The sequence below is a fragment of the Ambystoma mexicanum genome, chromosome 8 (assembly GCF_040938575.1).
Source record: "Ambystoma mexicanum isolate Mex_15411 chromosome 8, UKY_AmexF1_1, whole genome shotgun sequence".
Taxonomy (NCBI): Eukaryota; Metazoa; Chordata; class Amphibia; order Caudata; family Ambystomatidae; genus Ambystoma; species Ambystoma mexicanum.
The window spans coordinates 1,070,861,717-1,070,881,739 of NC_090929.1; the positions used below are offsets into that span (position 1 = coordinate 1,070,861,717).

General features: G+C 46.9%; 1 protein-coding gene across 4 annotated transcripts in view; it reads right to left on the minus strand.

Annotated features, from left to right (window-relative positions):
• The window catches only part of TUBGCP2 (tubulin gamma complex component 2), a 704,444-nt gene that overhangs the window by 259,598 nt on the left and 424,823 nt on the right, over positions 1-20,023 (minus strand). For all 4 annotated transcript variants that reach the window (XM_069611057.1, XM_069611056.1, XM_069611059.1 and 1 more), the window contains 2 exons: positions 10,160-10,332; positions 9,616-9,744 (listed from right to left, as the gene is read on the minus strand). In XM_069611057.1, the coding sequence (XP_069467158.1) occupies positions 9,616-9,744; positions 10,160-10,332 (302 nt within the window). The remainder of the gene's footprint in view (positions 1-9,615; positions 9,745-10,159; positions 10,333-20,023) is intronic.

Sequence of the window (20,023 nt, forward strand, 5' to 3'; positions counted from 1 at the left end):
CCTGTCGTAGGTCTGTCTACCAGGGAGCGTTGGCAAAGGTCAGCTGTGCACGATGGTCCCTCGTAGCTCGGGAAGAGGGCGCCTTACCAGGTCCTCTCTGGGTCAGTCCTTGGAGACACAGCAGCCTTTAGATCGTGAAGGAGAGCCACGGCAATCCTTCTCCTCCAGCAGGGCCTCAAGGTCAAGCGTCAGTTACTCCAGTTACTCGTCGTAGTGGACTTCAGCTTCTGAACAATTTCCAGTGGTGAGAGGTCCCCAGATATACTATTTGGTCTCTCACCCACACTGCTGGCACACACTCAGCAGCCAATCGTACAGAAGGGCATTCATGCAGTCGGTCAGCCAATCAGGCACGCAGGGCATTCAGGCCACTCTTCTCCCGCTCAGACACTCACAACAAGGAATGTGGATTGAGACAAGTACTCAGCCATTCAACTCTACATACTGCATTCAGTCCAGTTTCGGGCAGGGCTGTCTCAGTCTTTGTCTCTCATGGCAGAAACCAGACAGCCACAACACGGAGTGCATATTGGTCACACTCCCCATTCACCCAGGTCCCACCCACAGGAGGTACCCACAACATACAGTCAGCGGGAAGGCTCCAGTAAGTCTAGCTGGGCCTTCACAACAACACCATATACGGAACTTCCACCTAACAGCCAGTCAGGGGGAAGGGACAGAGTCAGGGCTTCCCAGGACTTTGGGAAAACAAGGTATCAGGCGATAGAAAGCAAGAGGCCACCGGGGCCATCTTGTTTCCTATCAGGAATCAACTGATTCCAATGGCAGGGCCGGGGTACCCTAAAATGGCGGATACCCAGCGCACCTGTCAAATTCAGCATGTAGCTGCCACCAGCCCATACCCGGCTCTGTGGGCCACCCACGGGTGCCCAAAAACATACACTAGGGGCTCAGAGTTGCACCCCTACCCATGGGTGCCATAAGGGTATCCCATGGGTCTGTTCACCAAACCAAAAGAGAGAGCTGCACCGCCAGGAGTCCCGCATGGACTTCTGCGCGGAAAACACGACAGAACACACGATAAGAACAGAAAAAGGACAAGGACTCGGAGGCCCTGTCCCTCCGATGCATTTCCAGCATCACAATTGTAAATCTTTTATCTTAGCGCTATCCTCACAGGCAGTCCCCACATTGCGGGTGAGGCCCTCCAGCTCTCTTTCTGTTTCCAGCAATTCCCGCTCAATACCCCCTTGGAGCCCTTTAGATTTTGATATGGCTACCCCACGCACCACCACCTTAAATGCCTCCCATACTGTTCCCACAGAGTTCACACACTGCCCGTATTAATTTCAAAAAATTCCTCGATAGCCACCCTCAGGTCCTCTCGAAATTCTGCATCTTGCAGGGCCTCAGTTCTGAGCCTCCATGTCGGGATACGCGCTCTGGGGGGTTGATGATGCCACTGCACAACTAAAGGCGAGTGGTCGGATAGTACTCTGGCCTTCTATTCGGCCCCCACCATTTCTTCTACTATCTCTGATGCAGCAAACACGTAATCCAGCCTTGTGTGCAGGTCGTGCGGCGCTGCGTAGTGCGAATACTGCCTATCCATTGGATGTAACCTTCTCCACACGTCCTCCAGACCAAGGTCTATCAATAGGGCCCTCAGTGCTTTAGCTGCAGGCGCTGGCTTCCCTGATTTGTCAACTGACCCACCAATCCTAGGGTTCAGGGTGCAATTGAAACCCCCCTCCTCCCCAAATCATTGTGCTACCAACCAGGGGGCTAATTTTCCTATATAGGGACCTAAAATATACAGCTGTGTCATGGTTAGGGGCGTACAGATTTACAATGTTCACCTCCCTGTTTTCCAGAGTCCTCGCCACCACCACCATCCTACCCTCTGGATCTATTGTCGAGCTGAGCAAGCGAAACGGCACATGCGGTGCCACTCGGGTGACCACCCCCTCGCAAATGCTGAGTATGTGGCACCTATGACATTCCCTTTCCATTTCCTCTTAACTAACTCCAACTTCTCCTTGGTGAGGTGAGTCTCCTGCAGCAAGGCTATATCGATGCGCATCCTCCTTAAATACATCATCACTTTGTTACGTTTCAAATAGTTATTGAGGCCCCGCACATTCCAGGTCACCACTCTGAGATTACCCGACGCCATCTACTCTGTGTACTCCCCTTTCATCTCCTCCCCCTCTCCAGAATCTTCCCTGATGACCCATTGTCCGACTCTTAACCCTCCCTCCCTCCCTCAACAGTCCCCCCGCACCCCCTCCCAAAAACTCCCTCTCTACCCTTTCCCAAACTCCTCATCACCGCACACAACCCGTTCCCTCCCCCGACCCTGCCCAGCCCCAACAAATGCCCACATCCATCCCTGGATCTCAGGCCCATCCGCGTCTGGTCCTGTCTCACAACCTAAGACTAGGACTCCGCGGGACGTCACCGATCTAACAGTGACCTAACTAAATATACTACTAAGGGGTTTAAGGATTGTCTCCCGGAGCTCCCAATCAACTGGTTATGATGGTTGCATACTACTTATCCTACTAGCACATATTTGCTGCAATCCATTCCCGACGCACTTTATTTAACACTATATTCAAGTCCCAATATCTTCTTCCGATTAGGATAGTAGCTTATAACAGATCTTGCCTGCTTAAATTGCTGCAACACATTCCCCATCAGTAGTAAAGATACCAAATTCTAGTCCCATTGTCTTATATTAAGTCGCCAGGGGTGTCCCAGCTACGTGCTACTTATCTTCTGCTGCTCCCGACTGGATATCCGGTTCCTGAGGGCGACCCTGCATGTCCAGCCAGTCCATGGCATCCTCCGGCGTCTCGAAGAACAGAGTTTTATTCTTATAGAACACTTTCAGTTTGGCCGGGTAAAGCAACATATAACGGTGGCCAGCTTCTCTGAACTTCCTTTTCACCGCCCCGAAGTTCATCCTGCTACGCTGCACGTGCAAAGTATAGTCCAGGTACGCCGTGATTTTCGCTGGTCCCCTTTCTATCGTTCCCCCCCCTTCCGGAAGAATTTGAGTATCCTCTCCCCCGATAATTCAAGATCTTTGCGATCATTGGCCGCGGGTGGGGGGGGCACCCGGCGGAGGCCTTCTTATCAGGGCCCTATGTGCCCTCTCAACCGCAAACCCCTCGGTCAGAACTCTGCCAGTTATTTCTTGCAAGAGCATGGATTCCACATATTCTGTTGGATTAGGCCCTTCCATTCCTTCTGGCAGTCCAACAATGCGAATGTTATTGCGTCTAGCGCAACCTTCCGCCTCCTCTGCCCTGTTCTCCAGATTACCCACGCGCTGCACAAGGGCGTGGAGCTCCGATCCATGGGCGGCGCATGCCGCCGGCTTTGCCCATAAAGTTATGTTCAATTTAGTATTCAATATGCTTAAAATCAAGTTTTCCTTCAGTTAGATATTCAACATGGATAAATCGACCTTGTTTTGAGTTTTTATTCAGTTCGGTATTTAATATGCATAATGCGGCTTGGTTGAAAGTTTTCATTCAGTTTGGTATTCAAGATACATAATTCTAGTAAGTTTCAAGTTTTCGTGTCATTCGTTAATTACTTATCAGCAGCCTGCCAGGAGCACCCTGGTCTTGTGTGGCTCTCTCGGAGTCTTCCCCGCCAGCTCCTGCTGCTTTCTCCTGCTTCTCTAGTCAACGGACCAGCTTCTGCAAGCCCCACTCGCACGCCAGCTGCAGCTCTGCATATGCCGGAAACTCTGCTGTCTCTGCAGGAAGTCATCCCCTCCTCTGTCCTTCTATTCCGCAGCTCTGGCTGCCCACATTAGCATATGGAGACACACACTTGTGATAGCCTTATGGTTTCTCTCGCCTTGGGCTTCCCAGGTCGTGTGGGATCTAGGCCAGCATCCTGGCTCCGTCTTTGGTCCCACCACGGCTGCCTCCTCTCAGTAAGGGTCCCATGCTGGTCTCTCCCACAGAGGCCTGTGCTGTTCTCTGGTTCCCCATTTATATGCCTGCAACCACTTGACAGGGTGCAGTTGTGCATTCTTGATGGGACTTGTCTGACCTTCTCAGTCCTTTGCAGGCAGCTTCCTCGTCCCAGTTCTAGGATGTTAAAATGTATTTTTAGTGTTCATTACTCTCGGTCGCCTCTTCGTCTCAGTACTGTCAGATGAAAAATGTGGAAAAATTAGGGGAGAGGTTTTGTAGTAGCCTATAAAGTCTGGGGGAGGTTTAGATTGCTCTTCAATAGGGAAAGGGGGATACCATGTCTCTCCTGTGGGTACCCAACTCCCAATCCCTGGGGACCTTCCACCCAGGTGATCCTCCCTCACTTCTACACCCCCAGGGTCAGGAGGCAGAAGCGATGGCATTTCCCTGGCCACCTGAGAAGAGGATCCAGGGGGAGTAGGAGTGAGGATGTGAACAGGTGTGATTGTGGGAGCGCTAGTGTTTTGTCATGGTGTTCGGGTAGGAATAATCAGAGGGACGTGGAGAACAACAATGGGAAGTATTTGGATAGAAAACAGAAAAAATAGGTATTAGGGGAGAGATAATTTTTGGGTGCAACAGGGTTTGGGATCCTAGGGGATTGGTTATAGACAAAGGGGTCGTGGGATCTGGGCAGGAGAGTCTCAATGGGATCTCGTCGTCCTCTCCTTCTTCCTCTATATAATACCGCATCTCACCTGGGGCATTTCCCGAGGATAACCATCCAGGTGATTCTCTCTAGCTCGTCCCCCCCTAGAGTTGGGGTCTGAGAGCGTCGGTCCTTCCCATGCAACCTGAATAAGTGATTCTGGAGGTCAGCTTGGGAGAATACCCTCCGGTTTCTCACAGCATCTACTGGACAAATATCCTAAATTGTATGAAAGTAATTGCATATCACCTGTCAAATAGACCAGTTGCTGTTACTATTGAACTTTCAATCAGGAACTTGCAGTAAAAAGCTACATGCAAAGGGGCATTTCAGCTTTGTAACATCAAGAATGAGAGAGTAAATCTGGCAAAAAAGAAATTCACTACTAACATAACATATGATGTGGAAGATATTTGCTATGAAGCTACTTGCATAGATGGTGACCTACAGTTGGAGCATATTTATAGAGGGGTTGCCATACTTGGAGGGAAAAATATGTAAGCGACTCAAAATTAGCACGGAAGCCAACAAACCATTAACACACTAGCGGACCTAAATGGGATACCCGAACCATGTACACGATGCAAATACTAAACAAACACACACAAGCTACAGGTCCATCATGCTTATTTCTATCATTCAACTGATGTTTACAAATAAACTAAATGACCCTCCAACCATTGCTAACTGACCCCTGCGAGCAAATAAACCATATCTCGCGTCTATGTGTGCATGGGAGCATGAATAGATGGGAGTGAAGGATGTACAACCGACATTACAAAGAACAAAATGAAAGTTGAAAAGTGCTGGACGCCTAACTGAGTGTTATTCTATAACTCAAACTTTGATAGGATTTAATTTTTAAAAAGGTTAATGATGCACAGTGTTTCTGTTTTGGGTAAATACACGGAAGACTATTAAATCACTAAGTGCACCACAAGTCTGGAAATTACGTGGCAATGCTCAGTATCATATAGCATTTGTATGCTGTGACAAGGATATAAATAAAAATACAGTGCACCATGTAAAAGCAGAGAAGGAACAAGTTACTTACCTGTAACTGTTGTTCTCCAGCATGGGTCTGGCATGGATTCACATGCTCATGAATATTCCCCGTCGTCAGGCTGGAAATCCTCAGTAAAGAAAAAATCAGTTTAATTTCTGAACTGTCTTTCTCCTAACAACCAATCACTGAGCTCTGGGTCATACTGCCCCCAGCCAATGACTGCCCTCTACCTAAGCCCCTCCTCTGGCAGCCATCTTCAGATTTGGTAGCACATAAAGTGGCAGTAGGACCAAGAGAAGAGCCGCAGAGGGGTAGGTGGGAGGGTTCGCATGTGAATCCATGCTAGACGCATGCTGGAGAACAGTTACCGGTAAGTAACTTGTTCCTTCTCCAGCATGGGGTCCTGCATGGATTCACATGCTCATGAATAAAGAATACATAGCAGTACACACATGCATAACCACAGGAGGTGGTAAGGCTCAAAATAAGCAACTCTTACCTCCTAACCGGTCTCACCTTCCAGTGAACAGGTTGTGCAGCACTGCTTGGCCGACTCTTGACTCCTCTCTGGAATCCCGGTCGACGCTGTAGAATCTTGTGAAGGTGTGCGTCAACATCCACTTAGCAGCCCTGCAGATGTCCAGCAGGAGCACACCAGACAGGAATGCCGTAGTTGCAGCGATCGCACTGGTCGAATGGGCTCCCGGACGGCCATGCAACGGTCGCTTCGCCAACTGGTGACAATGGCTGAGGCAGCCGCAGAGCCACCTGGAAATGGAAGCCTTAGAGAGGGCCATCCCATGGTTAACAGGGCCAAAGTTAACAAAAAGTTGTGATGTCTTCCAGAAACTCTTTATGCGGTCCACATAGAACTTCAGCGCTCTAGCCACATCGAGCGAGTGCAGAGTCCTTTCAGCCCACGACAAAGGCGTCGGAAAAAAACAGGGGTAACACCAAGGGCTCGTTTAGATTAAAGTCCGACGGCACCTTGGGCATGAAGGAGGGGTGCATCCTCAGCACCACCTTCGTATCGTGAAAAGTCAAGCAAGGTGGTTTACAGGACAAGGCCTAAATCTCTCCCACCCGTCGTGCCGAGGTGATGGCCACAAGGAATGATGTCTTCCATCACAAAAACGTCAGCGGAACTTAATACATAGGTTCGAATGGGGGCCCCCATGAGCCTAGTCAGTACCACATTGAGTTCCCATGCCGGGGCTGGCGCCTTCACCGGCGGGAAGGAACGGAACAGTCCTTTGATGAACTGCTCAACCAGACAGTGAGACCATAATGACGACCGTCCTGGAGATCTAGTGTAGCGGGATATAGCAGCCAGATGAACTTTGATGGAGGCATGGGCCAGTCCTGCTTTTGCCAACGACAGCAAATACAGCAGTACCTGCGGAGCCATGACATCAATCTTTTGTGCACGGCACCAAACGGTGAACCTCTTCCACTTAGGTCCGTAGCATTTCAGAGTAGACGATGCTCTGGCCTTGGCAAGCACCTCCTTGCAGTCCGCTGGAAGATCGTATCCACCGAACTCTAATGCTGCAGGAGCCAGGCCTTCAGGTTCAGCTATCCTGGGTCGTGCTGCAGAATTGTGCCTCCTTCCATGGCAAAGATCCGCGAGCACTGGAAGCTTGACTGGAGCTGACGCTGACATGCTGAGGAGGTCCGGGTACCATATCTGTCTCGGCCACGCCGGTGCAACGAGGATCATCCTGCACCAGGACCATGAGTTGATTAATGAGCCGAAGAAGCAACGGCAACGGAGGGAATGCATACAGAAACAGGCCGTCCCAGAGGAATGAGAAGGCGTCCCCCATGCTCCCCAGCTGGGGAAACCTGCTGGCGAACATCCTACACTTAGTGTTCGTCACCGTCGCAAACAGATCGATTTGGGGATTGCTCCATCTCCGGAACAGGTGATTCACTTAGTCTCGTCTAAGTTCCCACTCGTGGCAAGAGCGCAGCTCCCTGCTGAGGGAGTCGGCGACAGTGTTCTTTACTCCTGCCAGATGAAACGGAATGAGGAACATCACTTGGGCGACGGCCCAGTGCCAAAGGTCCTGCGCCTCTATGGAGTGCACCTGGGATCTTGTCCCCCCTTGTTTCCTTATGTAAAACACTGTGGTGGTATTGTCCGTGAAAACCTGCACCATCTTGCCCTTGAGGGACGGAAGGAAAGACTTGAGGGCCCAAAACACTGCCCGTAACTCCAACACATTGATGTGCAACACCTTCTCCTCCGGTATCCACAGGCCTCTGGCGTGGAGACTTCCGGTGTGAGCTCCCCATCCGTCCAGGGAAGCGTTCGTCATGACTGTCACCTGGTGCAGCGGGGTCTGGAAATCTGCGCCTCAGGACAGCTGAGCGCGCACCCCCCCCCCCCCACTATCGCTGTGCGGAAATTCTAGTCGAGAGCGATCTTGTCCTGGAAGCTTCCCGACACATGTATCCAACGGGCGTCAAGGAATACCTGCAGCGGACGCATCCGTAACATGCATAGTCGGATGAGGTAGATGCATGACGACATCATGCCGAGCAGTGACTTGATACTCCTCTCCATGGCGACTGAGTGCCAACAGCCATTGCACCTTGACCAGGATGGCCGCTATCCCTTTCCTCCGACGGAGACGCCAGGCATGACACGATGTTGAGTCCAGATCCCAGAAACAGCGCGTCCTACGATGGAATCAAGCAAGACTTTGCATAGTTCACCGAGAACCCCAGATCCGTCAGTAGGCGAACTGTCCACGCTGTGTGGTCGACGGCGATGTCCTTCAAACTTGCCCGGATGAGCCAGTCGCCTATGTACTCATATGTATGCATGAGACGCCAGGCACTTGGTGAAAACCATTGGCGCAGACTTCAACCCGAAGCAGAAGCCTTGGCTTGTAGCCATTCCTTGAGCCGCTTATGTCGATCCTTCATCGTGCGGGGCGGCATCTCCTGGCAAAACGCACATTCCTCCTCCACGTGCGTTGGGTACAGGCAGTAAAGGCACTGGGAATGTTTGTCCTCCGAGAAAACATTCCGCAAGCCGCAGTCTGAGCACAGTCTAAACAGGGGAGCTGAATCCTTCTCCGACATGGTCCATGCGGCATAGGCGTAAAGCATCTTCTGGAAGCCTACACGAAGAAACTCGATGAAAATCACCCTTCAGGGGAGCTGAAGAATCTGAAGGTCCATGTTGATCGGAAGGTTGATCAATGGAGCGCAAGGCTCGATTGACCGAAAAATTGAGTAAAACTCTTCCAAAAAACAAATAAACGCAGTAAAAGTTCAGGAGCTAAACATGAGGACTCCCAACACTTGAACGTGCGGTAAAAATCTGACGATGGCTGCCAGAGGAGGGGCTAAGGTAGAGGGCAGTCATTGGCTGGGGGCAGTATGACCCAGAGCTCGGTGATTGGTTGTTAGGAGAAAGACAGTTCAGAAATGAAACTGATGTTTCCTTTACTGAGGATTCCCAGCCTGACGACGGGGAATATTCATGAGGATGTGAATCCATGCCAGACCCCATGCTGGAGAATGTATTACCACTGAATACTTTTGCGCTATAGATTTGAAGGGGTTTCCAATATATTGAGCTGGAGTCTAATTCGGCAGCTTCACAGCAGACCACCTAACCAGCATACCATTCAGTTAGAACTGCTGGCAGCAAGCGCTGCGGGACACCAGGGTGTCCACTTACTCCATAACAAGCATGCCATTCTGACATGACAAACATGATCATGTTGGGCAGGACTCCCGTAGCACTGCATTAAACCCACACAAGACGACTTTACAAACATCATGTGCAAAATAAAAACAGCATTTACACACTTCAGAATCTTTAAAGACCTCCAGGAAGCACAGACCCCAGCATGAAGAAGGTTACATGATCATTTCAGCAGGCCCACTAATCTGCACATCACATAGACAGGACTAACTCCAGCATGCAAAGAGTTCCTGAAGCCCTGAGGGAAGACACTTTATTCCAGCCTAACTTAGCATACCACTTGGCGGCGTGCAGCGAGACCTGCTTGGCGGCCTTGTTGTAGATCCAGACGTTGCACAATAAGCGCTCAACGTGCTTGCAATAGAACATGTGCCGGAAAAGCATCTGATATCGAGTCAGGGCCTTCCTGTGGGAATCGAAGATGGAGAGATGAGAAGACAGTAGTTAAGCAAAGCTGTAGCACTCCTTCACAAAATGCAGTGGTATATAAGAATCAAAGACTGGATTAACCTCATGAAGGCACTTATGAGAATACAGCATAACCATTTAGGGCGCATTACTGAGGACCCTTCGAGGGGCGAAGAAGAGGTAGAAGCTGCTCTCCCTATCCCATTAAACAAGGCTCCTTAAACTATGGAACAAGTACAATCCAGCCCACCCTTGCCTCTTCAAACAAACACTACACGCATCCCAAGCACAGGCACGCACTCTACCAATATATATATATCTTTTTGAAATTACAGAAGTACAGCGCAGGCAGCAGCAGTGCAAGCATATTCACACAACAGACAGAAATAAGAGGGTTTTCCCCAAAACATTACCTGTTTATTATGAGTGATAGGGGCCATTTGACGATGTAGTCAAAGGAGAAGGCCTCTAGCCCACTGAGCACCAGTTCGGTGGGATCCGTGTTGATAAATGCCTTCTCCAGTTTCGTTTCAATGGCGAGTACTCTGAGAAGCTGTGTGATGAGGTCATGAGACATCAGATCAATCTGTGAAGAGAGGCCAGAGTGTTTCAGCAGAGCTCATAGAACTCTCACCTATCAAAGTATTGCCTCTCCAAGGAACTTGAGGTCAGATGTTTCAAAAGGTGTTTGCACAATGTCAGATGTGAACCATGTTTTAGGATACTTTGCCGAGATGCTGATCCAGTGGTGTTCTTTGCACATGGATTTTTGAGACAGTGTCGCCATTCAAAATTATGACATACACTATGCAGGGGTGAATCGATAAATCCAAGTGTATATGTGATAGGATCAAATGCCATTATGGGAAATCCATGATGAGTCAAGAATATTGGGTGGAGGGTGCAATGTGAATAATCCAGCTAGGGCATCAACAGCCACAGGGCGCGATGGAGACAGTGTCTACAAGGGGACAAGACATGGAAGGGCAGCAGTAAATATTTTAAACCAACCGTATATGGGTGTCAAACGTCTTGCCCAAGGCAGGCATGGAGGGATAACAGATAATTATGGGCCCAGGTGCTTTATAAATGTCAAAGAAACAGCACAGTCTGAGCACCGAAAAAAAACTTGGGCTAAAGCTCACGCAGCCTAAAACCTGTACAATCGCTCAACAATACTATAGCTCAGCAAACGCAATGGAGGAGCAATTCACACAACATGGAGAAAACCCAACATAAGAGAAGCAAGAGGCGTTACTATCGTCAGATTGCGCCTTTCCTAACTGATGGAGTGGAAACAGCTTTAATTAGCTCAAGTTCCCTGCAGCGCTTGATTTCACTTTTACTCAAGATGTGGTCTCTTCAAAAATATGAGCAGACATCTTGCTTACCACTGCAGACAAATGCATTTTACAGGAAAATGAAATACTATTTTGTATATGCACTAATTTATTTATTTATTCATGTGATTTAGTTTAAACAATAAACTGTACACATTACATAAAATCCAAACAAATAATCCAAAATATTATTGCTTGCAAAAATAAAACCAATAATAAAAAGGAAGAGTAAGAACCTAGAAATGGAGCAATTAATTATTACTAAACAATGATAGCATACTATCACAAATTACTTCACTTCTTTCCATCACTGCAACATTCCACACTCCTTAAATGAGACTGAAAATATAAAAAGAAAGAAGTATTTAAACAAACATATGAATCTACAAGGATCCTAACCAGCTTAACAACCCAATGGACCTTCTTTCCCGAGACATACTCGCTTAATGCTACAATCAGAGCTTTGTTATTGATCAAAGGGACCAGTTACTTCTATCGATATACCCAACATGGTTTCGATCTTCAGCCAAACGTTATAAAGAGCAGTAAGTAGTCGTATGCTCCCAGTATTAATACAGTACAGCCAAAAAGACAACTCTCGTATTGTTTCCAAATTGTGAACATAGATGCCAATTAAATGTTCAAGTTTTAGACATTAAAGGACATTCGGTCAATAGATGTTTGAATGACTCTGGTATTTCATGATCATTACAAGGTCGTCAGAACCATTCTTCTTTAGGGATCTTATTAACAATTCCCGTCACCATCAGAGTGGGAAGCTGTGCTATTCTCACTAGTAGAATAAAGCGCCTGAGCCTCTTGGACGGGCAGAGGTTAAGGTACTCTTGGGGCTTCTTAAATGTGTATAACCTCTGTTTCACAAACAGATACTTTTTTAACTTGCTCAAGTGAACATAGTTCTCCAACCAGTCCCAAAGTTCAATGCGCTTAGCCAGGGAATTCTGTATTTTCACTAAGTTGTTCCTTCCTCTGGGTGACCAGCATATCTCTGCAAAAAGTTTGTCCATGGTGTCTTTCAGTAAGCAGGTTCTATGTGCTCTCGAGGCTTCCTGAGAGATGGCTGTCAACAGAGCGTTCTCTGTACTATAAGACATTTTCAGGTAGAGGTCTGCCCTCTTTTTCATACAGTGGCTTTTAGGGAAATTAATCCTAGCTCCAATCTTCTAAGGCCATAGGTACACAGGCCAGTAGGCCTAGGATCTTCCACCAAAATTTCCCCTCGATGATCTGCAGCCATTTCAGATCTGTGTGCAATAAGGGCTCTAAACCAAAGATTATCATTGGGGAGAAGACTTGAATGTACAATTGACGGGTCCCCCGCCAAGTAAAACCTCCTTGAATGTTAGTAAAATTATAGATCAATGCGGTAACCTGGGCAGCTCTAATAGAACGCACTTGTTTGCATGTGACATAATCGCCTTTTGAATCAAATTCAATACCAAGGTATTTGTAGTAGGGAGCATACAGAATTTCGGCATTGCAAACAGTAAGTCTAACACAAGCAGTTTTCTTGCTGGTGTATCACATTATTTGAGTCTTACCCAAATTGATAGCAAGACCATTTTTATCTGCATACTCCCATAAGGCTAAGGCTGATCTACGTATGCCACTAAATGTATAATCAAATATAACCAGGTCATCCGCGTATGCTAGAACTGTGCAGGAAGCCCGGCCTATTCTAGAGGGGCAATTTTGGGCTAAAGCAATCGCCTCAGGTATATCGTATACATATAAATTATAGATCAGTGGGGCAGTGACACAACCCTGTTTTGCCCCCCTCCCCCTTTTCTGGTATACCTTATCTGTAATGGGGCCTTCCTTATCTTATTTGAGTATTACTGACGTATTTAGATGTAATAATCTGAGGTAATAAAGCAACCCCTCTGGACACCCCATGGCCCTTAGCTTCATCCATAATCTACCCCTTGGTACTGAATCGAATGAAGCTTTGAAGTTTACGTACAGTGCGTATAGGGGTGGATTCCCGATTTTCAGGGCTCTGGTTTGCATAATATCCATAACAATGAGGTTGTGTGTGGTGGAGCATCCATGCCCAAAACCACTTTGAAATTTGCAGAGAATGCTTGATTTATCAACCCATGCTTGTAGCTCAACAAGTATAAGGGAGGCAAACAATTTGCCAGTCGAGTCAAGCATAGATAGCCTATAGTTATTTGGATCGAGTCTATTCCCCTTTTTAAAAATGGGGATAAGTATAGCTGTCTGTCAAGAAGGAGGTATTTTACCTTCAGTTAGAATTTTCTTAAACATAATTGCTAGTAATCTGGCCCAAAATGCGGGTTGACTCTTGATTACTACATTAGCCAGCCCGTTGGGGCCAGGGGCTCTAGAAGATTTTAACTGCTTAATCTTGCCCAATATTGATTCATACGACACAGCTATTGGCATTTCGAGCGGAGCAATGCTCAATAAAAAGGGGTCCTCCGCATGCTTAGATGCATTACGGCTCTCAAGGAAATTCACCCATTCCACAGGACCAATTGGGTGGACTAGCTGGCCATTCCCCATTCCTCTAGCTTTTGCTTAAAAGTGAACAAATGCTACGCGCATTTTTTTAACATATCGTTTGTACCAATCCCCGCCAGTGTAGGTTTCTCTCAGAGCTTCTCCTAGATTTAATCATCGCTCTGTATCTGTTTTTAATATTCCCAAAAATACCATAGTATGACTCAGCAGGTACATTTTTTCTTAGCATGTCGGAGCTCAGCCCTTAGTTTTCTTTTAGCATCTCTGATATGTCTGTCATAGGGAGGGTTTCTTGTCGGCTTCTCTGACCATCACACCTACTGCAATAGTTGCACGAGTACCAGAGAATGAGCAAATCCAATTCTCAATTGAATATTCAGACATAGCATGGAATTGGGAGAAGTTAGTAAATCTATCTTCTCATAAAAATATAAGACAAACAGTAGAAGTTCTATCAGACCAACTTATTCTCATACCGGCCCGATTTACATTAAGATTCCCCATGGGCTTACATTTGAGATGTTTATTAGATGTATTAAGCGTACAGAGTAAGGCGTCATGGTCACTTCACTTATTTGGCATAACTCTCAGGTCTTCAACCTGGAGTGCCATTCTCGGGCAGACAAAAATAATCCAGTGTACTACGGCACGGACCATTCTTCCATGTGTTTTTACCTGGCCAATCATTGACGGTTCTGCCGTTTATCATCTCAAGTTCCCAATATTGAAAAAATTCCACCTATCCTAGTCCCTCATTATCATTTTTAGTATGGAGCATATTGCATTCGGTTTTCAGTTTGGGATTGGAAGACTCCCCCCTACTCCCGGACCACTGGCAGTTGAAATCTCCCACTACCACCACGGCTCTTATCAGGGTCTATTAACCAAGATGCCATTAGGTCATGTAGGGCTTCTTGGATTTGATCTCTCAAATCAGCTCCCGGGGGTTATATAGACTAACCAGTAGGAACCTATCAGGATTCCCCTTGAAATCATAATCCACTTCAACAGCAATCAGATTATTGTCATACTTGGTGAGAACACGTCTTGAACATACTGTGTGGTCCTCCCCTATAAGTAAACCTCCATACGGTCTACCTCTCTCTCCCTTCTTGGCATAGGACTGATATATTGTATAGCCTTCTAGGATCATAGGCGCCGTTGACCAGGTCTCTTGAAGACAAATATATGTGTGGTTAGCTATGTATTGACTCTGCACTATTTTGCAAGCTCCAGTCGATTTCCCATTCATACTGACCAAGTCTCCAGGTACAGTGTTTACAAAGTAATGTGACTCATAACAGGATGCATGCAGTTAGTTAGTAACTGTAGGTTATTTTACATCTAATCCATCTGTACAGTATAGTTAAGTGTGTGTACAAAAAAAGGAATAATCAGGATGAAGAAGATCCTACAAGTAAGCCAGTTGTGCCGTGCATGTATGTTTATTTTACATTGACACAGTCCTTTTTTAGTTCATTCAACAATTTATTTTACAGGTCTTTCGATAAGCACGAAAGTTTTTTGGCATCAAACGGACAAAAGTGATTGTGAACGGTGGTAACACGGGTTAAGTGTCAACCTCTGATGTATTGAGGTTAAAACTCCACACTGAAGTACATTCCCTGTATAGATGTGATAGAGAAAGAACTATCAAGCAGGGAAAGTATACCTGAGGCTTGAAAATGGCCCCAGGGTTAGTTCACACAAGGTGTACACAACAGATATTTACACAACATACACAAGGGGGAAGATACAGTTGTGTCACGGGGAACGACACAGGTGTGTTTCGGCCAAAACATGGCTTGATTGAAGCCGGTCTATATGCTGGCCTTCGTCAGGAAAGGCACCATTGGTGGTGCTGTCCGTTGATTCTGTGGGTTTAAGAGAGGCAGTGAGGATCTTCAAAAAGGGGTGATTTAATTAATTTAGGATAGTATTAAATACTGGCCAAATTTGGCCATGGTGTTACATCTCATGGTGCAACTGAGAAACGGCTTACCTGCTGCTCCGGTGGCAGTGGCAAGCTAGGAAATATCCTCACGTGGTTGAAGGATAGTGTGTGCGTGATTGCACTTAGGAATATGCCTGAGAGTGCTTCAGGCCGACATCTCTCGGGTTCCCGCTGACTGTGAAGGGCCACAGTGGGTCCCAGATCTGAGAGAAAGAGAATATAGGATCAGAATGCATGATCCTGGATAAGGATTCAGAGGAGTGGATTTGATGATGGTGAGAGAATCCACTCCTCTGAATCCTTGAAGCACTCTCTTTACCTCCCGACGGCGTGGCTTCCAGCAGAGACCGACCTTATTTACACGATAAGAAGAAAACCAAGGAAATACGCAGATGAAGAAAGACAGCACCACAAGAAGACGACCTAGACTATAAAGGTGAGGAGGAAGGAAGGGAGGTTTATTGCAAATCTGACAGCGTGCAACGCCAGGAAGTAAGAATGGCTTCACTCGAACAGTACCAAGAACTTGTAGGGGCCATACAAGGGCTAACTGTGGAAGTCCAAACCCTCCAAAATGAGAACCAGACATTACGCCAGCAATTTAATACTCGTGATGAGAACAGGGAAAATAGGGGTGACATACCTCCTCCCCTGTTGCAATTGGCAAGTATGATGGGAACCCACGATCGCTAAGGGAGTTTTTAGACTCCTGTTTGATCTATTACACATTTCGTCCAAGAGCATTTGATTCCGATAGGGCGAAGGTGGGATTCCTAGTTTCGAACCTGGCTGGCAATGCACTAGCATGGGCAACCCCTCTTATAACCCAGTCTGCCCTGCTACAAATGACTATGCAGCATTCACACAAATGTTCAAAGCACGATTTGAACGTCCGGAGGTCCAATTCTCTTCGTATGAACAAATAATAGACCTCAAACAAGGTAATCTAGACGTGCAAACTTATATTTCTTCCTTCATGAGACTTGCTACCGATTCTGATTGGCCGGATTCTGCCCAACAAACATTGTTTCGCAGGGATCTCAATGAGGATATCAAAGATGAGTTAGCCTAGAAACCCACTATTTCCACCGGGGATGGAACAAGGGGCATATGACACCTGGGAGAAGGCGGGCATTACTAAAATAGGAGAGATGTTTATGGACAAGGAAATCATCCCCCTGGAGTCGTGCGTGGCTGGCACGAGAATCCTTAAAAGTGATAGATACAGATATGAGCAGCTAAAGCACTGGCTAAACTCTCCGACAATCATCGAGGCAGCAACCAGGGACCTTACAGGGTTCGAAACATACATCACATCCAACACGGGGGAGAGAAAATGGGTATCAACTTTATACAAATACATAAACTCACAAGGGGAAAGCATTAAATGGTCATACAGAATAAAATGGGGCAGAACATTGGGGGAGGAACCAACGGATAAACAATGGGAGGACCTATGGAAACAGATCCCCAGAATGACCCGCTCGGCACAAACTAGGGAGATGTGGGTCAAAATAATGACACAGTGGCACTACACCCCAGAGAGGCTCCACTCAATGTACCCCAACACGTCCAACCACTGCTGGAGAGGATGTGACGAAGTGGGAACATGGAGACATATATGGCATGACTGTAAAGGCATCAGACCCTTTTGGGAAGAAGTGAAAAACGAGATGGGCAAAATATTCCCGGATGTGGGGCTGATGGGGGAGGAGGTGTGGCTCTGTGGAATCAAAGACGACACAGCAAGGCAATACACCAAAACGCAATGGAGATCATTCATGGGACTACTCATTGCAGCCTGGACCACCATTGCACAGAACTGGAAAAATAAAAATACCCCATTGACCTACACCTGGCTACAGAAAGTATGGGCCCATATAACAATGGAGAAAATTACCCACAAACTTCAAGGAACAGGAGACAAATTTGTAAAGGAATGGGAAGGGACCCTGCAATACCTCCAGTCAGACTTTATGGAACAATGGTGCCCCCATAACATAAAAATCTCAGATATATTCAACGCATAAAAGGATCCCTGGACAAAAGACTCCATCCGTCCCGTGGGGAGGGAGGGGGGAGGGGGAAGGGAATGTTATAAGATTCAATGTTAACTTCTTCATGTATTATTTATGTAAAACTAATAAATACAAGTTTAAAAAAAAAAAGATGAGTTAGCCAGGACTGCTAGACCACATTCCTTTCAGGATTTAGTCTCTCTTGCTCTCCAGATTGAATTCTGTTTAGGAGAGAGAAGGCAAGAACGGAGAAGGAATCCTACGACGCCCATCCGCCATACGCCGGGTCAGGGAAATTGTACAGTCCCTCATCAAGGAGAAGAACCAATGCAAATTGGTGCGACAAGAGGCCCGCTAACCTCAGAAGAAAGAAGGAGAAGACGTGACCTCGGTCTCTGTATGTACTGTGGGTCCCAGAAGCATCTCTTGCGAAATTGTCCAGAGGTACCCCCTCGGCGACAGGGAAACGCTACCCCCCGAACCTGAACAGGGGAAGGTCCGGGGACAGTAGTCCGACTCCCTGTATCAACCACTTACCTGTACCCTCTAGTGACGATACACGTTTGATGGTTTTTCCTGTCCGACTCACGAGCGGCAAATCTGACCCTTGGGATGTGATAGCAATGTTGGATTGTGGTGCGGCTGGAAATTTTATCGACATACAGTGGGCAGAGAAGAACGCCCTGCCTCTCCGCAAGAAACTACAGCCGGTCCCAGTGGAAGGAGTTCACGGTACTCCTTTGTCATCCGGTCCCATCAGGTATGAAACAGAACCTGTTAACGTCAAACTGTTCCAACATCAGGAGATGGTGGTATTTGATCTCATCCGTGCTGCTCATTTCCCCGTAATACTAGGGATTCCCTGGTTACGCCGCCATAATCCTACCATCGATTGGACGGCTAATAACATTCATTTCAAGTCTTTGTTTTGCTCAGAAGGGTGTTTTCAGCCTATCTCCCCTCATCCACGAACCAACTCCGCAGGATCCTTGTCAGCTGCTTCAATACATCTGATACTTTCCCATTACTTGGATTTCATGGAAGTATTCTTGGATCATCAACCTCATATCCTTCCTCCTCACAGAAACAAAGATTGTGCCATCGAAACAGTGCCAGGAGCTTCAATACCCTTCGGACGGATGTTTCCCCTATCTTTACCTGAATGTCAAGCTCTCAAGGAATACCTGGACTGCAACCTTCATCATGGACTCATTCAGGAATCCAAGTCCCCTGCTGGAGCCTCTTTGTTTTTTATCCCGAAGAAGGGTTCCTCCGAACTTAGGCCATGTATAGACTACAGAGGACTCAATCAAGTAACAATCAAAGACCGGTATCCTATGCCTCTAATTAAGGAGGTCTTGGAGGCAGTACAATGAGCCAGCATCTTCACTAAACTTGACCTACGGGGTGCATACCATTTGCTCAGGATCCGAGCTGGTGACGAGTGGAAGACTGCATTCCGGACACCTCTAGGTCATTTTGAATACAAAGTAATGCCATTTGATTTGGTAAATGCTCCTGCCATATTTCAGCGATTCATCAACAAACTGTTTTCGGACCTTCTGTTTACCACAGTAGTAGTATACCTGGACGATATTTTGGTGTTCTCGAACTCATCCAAAGAACATCATCATCATGTTAGGGAAGTGCTCCAGAGACTCCTGCAAAACCAACTTTATGTCAAGCCGGAAAAGTGTGTCTTTGACTCTTCTTCTGTGTCCTATCTGGGATTTGTTTTGTCGGGAGAAGGGATTCGCATGGATCCAGGGAAGATAAAGGCCATCCTGCAATGGCCCAAACCCAAGAACGTCAAGGATATTCAGCGGTTTTTGGGGTTGGCCAACTTCTACAGACATTTAATTTCTGGATTTTCTAATCTGGTACTCCCCATCACAGCCCTCCTAAAGAAGGGGGTGACATTCAATTGGTCATCAGAAGCTGATCAAGCTTTTCTTATATTAAAACAAGCGTTTACCCCAGCTCCCATATTGATTCAACCTAACCAAGCACTTCCCTTTATAATAGAAGCCGAAGCTTCAAACGGAGCGATAGGAGCAGCATTGTTACAAAGACATACAGATGACAAGGAACACCCAGTAGCCTACCTATCACACACCCTCACCTCCAGTGAGCGGAACTATTCAGTGATAGAACGGGAACTATTGGCTATCAAACTAGCCTGCGAAGAGTGGCGCCACCTATTACAAGGAGCTATACATCGCTTTACCGTTCGGACAGACCACAGGAATTTGAAGATACTTCAACAGATGGAATGCAGAAACGCCAGACATGCCAGATGGGCGTACTTCTCCCAATTTGATTTTGATATTTCGTACATCCCAGGAAAGGAGAACGTTCTTGCGGACGCACTATCCCGCAGCCAGGGTACGAATATCGAATCTCCTGGAAAACCTGAAAGATTACTGCCTAACAAGACTTTTCGGATCATTGCCAATA